The sequence below is a fragment of the Aptenodytes forsteri genome, unplaced genomic scaffold, assembly GCF_000699145.1.
Source record: "Aptenodytes forsteri isolate BGI_AS27 unplaced genomic scaffold, ASM69914v1 Scaffold582, whole genome shotgun sequence".
In the NCBI taxonomy this organism is placed as follows: domain Eukaryota; kingdom Metazoa; phylum Chordata; class Aves; order Sphenisciformes; family Spheniscidae; genus Aptenodytes; species Aptenodytes forsteri.
The window spans coordinates 395,450-400,622 of record NW_008795675.1 but is presented as its reverse complement, the minus strand read 5'-3'; the positions used below and the strand labels follow the sequence as shown (position 1 = coordinate 400,622).

The window sequence follows — 5,173 nt, the reverse complement described above, 5'->3', positions numbered from 1 at the left end:
AGGCAGAGCCGTGCCTCCCCCCGCCATGCTCGGGCAGGAAGGCTGAGATGTCGGCCCCAGAACCCCGTCGCTCTCCCCCAACTCAAGTGGAGGAGCCCGGGAGAAGGCCTCAGAGTAGCCCAGGCGAAACGGGTGCCAGCCCAGCGCTGAAAAGCAGAGGTACCTTTTAGATGAGGTCTGGTTTCACTGTCAGTCATGCTGCTGCTCTATCGCCCTACACTTCACATGCTGCAGTGTTGCAGGCCTAAGACAGGCCTCCTTTGCGCTTAAAATATTAAATCGGGAACAGTCTGATGTAAAAGCCAGTATGGAGAACACTATAGCTGCCTTTACAACTTAGTAAGCAAGTTTGCATAAAATACTGCAGATAAAATTCGTTTTTACTCTGCGTGTGCCAAAGTAAAAAGTATAAATCATTTATGGAGAACACAGAACAAATAAAAGAACCGAGCTGTTGTTTTAAGCTCACTAGTCCTGCACAGTTAGGGCACCAGATGCTTAAAGCATGAAGAAGTGTACCAAGCTAGAGTTAGGCAGCAAAACCCTCAAACTCGTCATATGCCAGCTTTCTCTTACTTCTTCCAAGTCTATCATAAGGACTGATAACTGTTCCTTCACGATATTGCCAGTGAAACCTGCAGGCTAACATACCCTCTTTTTATACCTTTGGAGTGACAGTAGCCATGAAAATAAACACAGTCTGTCTACATGGAAAGGTTATATTCATAGAAGTTAGCGTGTGAATTTCAACTTATAAATCCATTCCAAGCTGATAAAATTAATCAAAAAGTCATATTTCAAGACAGGAGTTCTCGTTTTCTTTGTGTTTCTTGTTTTCTTTGTGTTTCTTTGTATACACCAGTGTAGTTATATTGCTAACACTTACTAATTCCTCATTTCATTTATAAAACAACACTGAAATATTTTCTTAACTCCAGGAATAGCTTCTATTTTTAGTAACTTCTTTTCCATTTCCCATCATGAAAACTCCTACGTGAATATCCAACCCATTGAAACCAATTGCAAGTGTACCATTACCTTCTTGGAGATCAGGATTTCAAAAATTAAGTTTACAGGTATATATCTTAGTGAGTTGCCCTAGCATCAAAGAATTGGCCATTGCAATACTGTCTGGCATTTCCATGAATTTTAGCAATCCCAGAAAATAAGCGTTAGTTCAATTTAGAGATAGAATTGGCTTATATTGCTAAACATTCATCCAAAACACAGTTTTAAAACTTGAGCAGAAGTTACAAATACCAGTGCTATGTCAATGAAACCTTTAACATACCTAAAACGTTCTCATCATCATAATGGAAGTTAGAGCTGTTGGCTTCTCTGTTTTTAAGTAATATGGCCGTTAACCATTAAATTTTCATCCAATACATATAGGGCAGAAACACAGTTACTTGTAATTGCATGATCATGGTTTTTTTTGAAAGATAAAAGTGTTTTAGAATTGTATCCTGGTGCCCTTCAAAGTCCTCCTGGTGTTTAAGAGCTTCATTCATTAGGACAGCTGGGATGATATTAGGTAGATAGTGAAATTGTTTTTGAGGTACCTATAGATTTTCATTCCTTTGCAGATGTAAGAAAGTGTTGATGCTTAACAATGGGATTATTAAAAAAAAAATAAAATTGGTTGTCTTGCACCTTCTATTTCAGTATAAGAAATCCCTGTCCCTCACACCCTAGCCTTAAGGTCTGTCCCAGTTTTGTTCCCAAATCCTCCTCCCTTCCTACCTAGTCTGGTAGCTACCATGAATACTTCTGCAAGTGGCATAAAGACTTCTGGAACAGGCTGTACCAGGCTGTATGTGGCTGGACTGGAAACAGGGATGCCAGACTGAGATGGAACAGAGACAGGTATGAGAACAGTTGGAAGATACGGAAAGAGAAGGCAATGTCAGAAGAGGTAGTTCTGAGGCTGAAAGTGAGACAATGTGACTGTTTAGACTAATTTTCAGTCGAATATCACCATGGTGACAGACAGGGGTACAGAACTTGAATACAAATCAGCAGGTCACAGTGAATACTTTCTAAACTTGCTCAGATAGTAAGTACCAAGTGAAGATGTGCCTACAAACTTCAATTGGGGAAAACATGAGGAAGAAGTCTGTTGGTAATTGAAGTAAAAAGGATGCAATATCAATTATCTAGAATATGACAATAAAACTTCACCCATTAAAAATGAATGATTCCCTTAGAATGCCCTTTTAAATTTTTCCTTGTTTTAAGTCTAGTCTTGTAAAATCTATTATTAAATCCTAAATATAGAATTTACAGCCTGCATGTTAGAGTTCAATATTTGCTTTTCTGTACATTGTATGAACACATTTTGTTCTCTCCAGACTTTCGAGGGTAAGTTTTAGTTTGACACATATTTGAAACTGTCAGCTCTTAAGAACTAGAAGAATTACTGGCTTCTTGCAACTTTGCTTCCATCTAAATGTCTGTTTAAATAAAGATTGAAAATTAAGGGTGGGCAATGCAAACCTGCTCTCTAGCAGTAAGTCCTTACTCAGGAGGATTATCTACAAAATAAAGATAATCCAGTATGTACTCATTTAAACTTTGGCCATTCTCTTAGGAACAGCAATGAAATAACCACTAACCATTTCTGCAATACAGAAATGTATTGCTGTATACAGGCTGTACAGTATACAGCCCTACTTGAGCTAAGCCTATCAGTCAGATTGTGGAGTAAGCCATAAGCCCCCAGGTAATCAACAATCAGACACTCAGCTTGAATATATGACTAAGTGATAAAAACTCTGTATCCTGTGAACTGAAAGTTGCATTAAATTCTAGGAAACGTTGTAACTCAGAATAGGGTAGAGGTTTTCCTCTGGATATATAAAAATATTTTTCTTAACGTTTAATTTGACTGTGAAGAGTGTTAATGCCCTGCTTGAAGCTAAGTGGGGCAGTATCTTTGTCATATTTGTGGGAGGCAAATATGGAACAAACTAGGAGTGACAAAGACTTCTCTCTATCTACAGGTAATGAAATAGTTTCCAGTTTACCACTGCAGATGTCCCTCTATTTCAACGTTTATTTTTTCCCATTTTGGTGGCTCAGCACAGTTGTCATGCTCCATGTGAAGGTGAGTCCTGAAGGAAAGTGATGGTTTGCAAATGTAATGTTTCTGATCAAACACACCCTAGTACTGAGATAACCTCCTAGCTCCAGTGAGCTCTATTAGGTTTATTTGGGAATTCCTTGAAACTGGAGGTTCAAGAGTATTTGAAAGCAAATACAACAGAGTCAACTTACAGTAGCATACAGTGCCTTCATTTAGTCACAAACTATGTTATGAAACAGCACAGCAGAAACTTTTACTCTCCTCTTCCCTCTAGTATCCGGTCTTGTCAGATTACTACAAGTTCATCCTGGTCACAATCATGATCCTAGTCTCTCTAATAGAGGTCATTCGACTCTACCTGGGATACATGGCCAATCTTCAGGAGAAGGTACGTTACCGCATGTGCATATTAATTTGTGCAGGAGAGCTTTTTGGAGTTGAACGTAAATAAAATAGTCTACCAGTTCATCGAAGAGATTTAAGTTGAGGAGATGGTTATTTCTCTAAGTGACAGTCTGCATCTTCTATTCCATTGGCAAGAGCTTCCACATACTTTTGTGCATTCCAGGAAGTTTTCCCTCAGAAGACAGCCCTCTCACTCCCAAAAACTGTTTTGTCAGAAAAAATACGGTTAAAAAAACACAGTATATGGAAACATTACCTCACTTTTGCCATTTGTACATTATGTGGTGGCTTTTGGAAGATTAAAAAAAAAAGTGGTTTTCTCTACAAAGTTTTGGATTTTTTCATCTCCAGCTGCCAGTTAATAGGTGGTGTCTCCCTGTTATAGGTCCCTGAGCTGGCTGGGTTTTGGCTCCTGAGTCTCCTCCTGCAGTTGCCTATAATTCTTTTCTTGCTATTTAATGAAGGTCTGAAAATTCAGCCGCTGGAGCGAGCAGTCCATATTGTCTTTGCCCTCTTCCTCACCTTCCAAGTCATTGCAGCCTTTGTCACCCTGAAAAGAATGGTAAACAAACTGGCAACTCACTTCCGCCTTAATGAATTTGACCAGCTGGAGGAACATCCTGTGCCTGATTTTTACAGCCTGGGTAAAGAAGAGAGAGCAGTTTCCATGGCTGGTTGGGGCCCATGCTGAGGAGGTTCACCCAACAAGTGCTGGCTGGGGAATCACACTCTGAGGGCCTGAGAAGCTAACAGAGGCAGGCCTCATGTTGCTGCAGCTCTGTTTCCATTTTGTTGGGCCATTCTTTACCTTCGTGCATCAGAGATATTAAGGTCTTGCTTAAGAGCCAACATTAAGCCTCAGGGATTTGAGCTCCACTCTGCAAGAAATAATTAAAAAAAAAAAAACCAACCACAACCAAAGCCAATTACATAAGTGGCTTGAATGGACTATTTGTGGACTATTGCTGCAGAGAGTACCAACAGAGTAGGTTTGGTGGGTTTTACATTTTACAAAGTCACGTGGCGTTTTTAAAAAAAACAGAAGTCTTTTTTCCCCTCACTGTTTACACAGAATTGTTTTGTTCACAATAAATCTTTCATACACATTTTTATTTGTGTCAATACCAGTTTTCTCTCTATTCTTCCAGATACATTGCACATATTTAGTGTCTGGTACCTCAGTTAAGCAAAAAAAAAAAAAACCAAAACAAAACAAAAAAAAAAAACCACCACCAAAACACCAAAGAACCCCAAGAAATCTTGAGACCCGGAAAGAACAATGATAAGATAGTGAACAAAGACTACAGTTTCAGAGATGGTCTTCTAGATGATGCCAGCACTAGAAATTCCTTACTAATAAACTAGGGATGGAATTTTAAAAGAAGTATTCCTTCCTCAAAACTCCTACGCTCATCTTCTTTGGCTTAGCTAGAGTTTTAACTATCAAGCCATTCAAACAGGGTGGTGCAATTTTCTCAAACGGAGGATTCAATAAGTCAGCAGTAACAAAATTATAGCCATTAAAAAAATCGGTTTATGTCACTGAAAGGCAGCCTGTTATTTATATTAATATCTGGACTATCTTCTCCAGTTTTGGTAATGGCTAAAAGTTCGCTTTTTCTGTCAAGGAGGGATGGGGATCAAAAGTTAAAATAAATTTTTCATCTGAATCCTTTGAGTCTT

The 5,173-nt window shown here is 38.9% G+C and overlaps 1 protein-coding gene across 1 annotated transcript; it reads left to right on the top strand.

The window, feature by feature from the left end:
• Positions 1-3,005: 3,005 nt before the first annotated feature.
• TMEM17 (transmembrane protein 17) lies at positions 3,006-4,595 on the top strand. Its single transcript, XM_009282600.2, has 3 exons — positions 3,006-3,106; positions 3,360-3,473; positions 3,876-4,595. The coding sequence occupies exons 1-3, from the start codon at positions 3,035-3,037 to the stop codon at positions 4,179-4,181; spliced, it is 492 nt and encodes a 163-aa protein (XP_009280875.2). The 5' UTR covers positions 3,006-3,034; the 3' UTR covers positions 4,182-4,595.
• The last annotated feature ends 578 nt before the right edge of the window (positions 4,596-5,173 follow it).

Coding starts and splice junctions, on each gene's coding strand:
- TMEM17 (XM_009282600.2), top strand. CDS start 3,035: ATGTCCCTCTATTTCAACGTTTATTTTTTCCCATTTTGGTGGCTCAGC. Junction 3,107..3,359: donor TTGTCATGCTCCATGTGAAG/GTGAGTCCTGAA, acceptor TCTTCCCTCTAG/TATCCGGTCTTGTCAGATTA. Junction 3,474..3,875: donor TGGCCAATCTTCAGGAGAAG/GTACGTTACCGC, acceptor TCCCTGTTATAG/GTCCCTGAGCTGGCTGGGTT.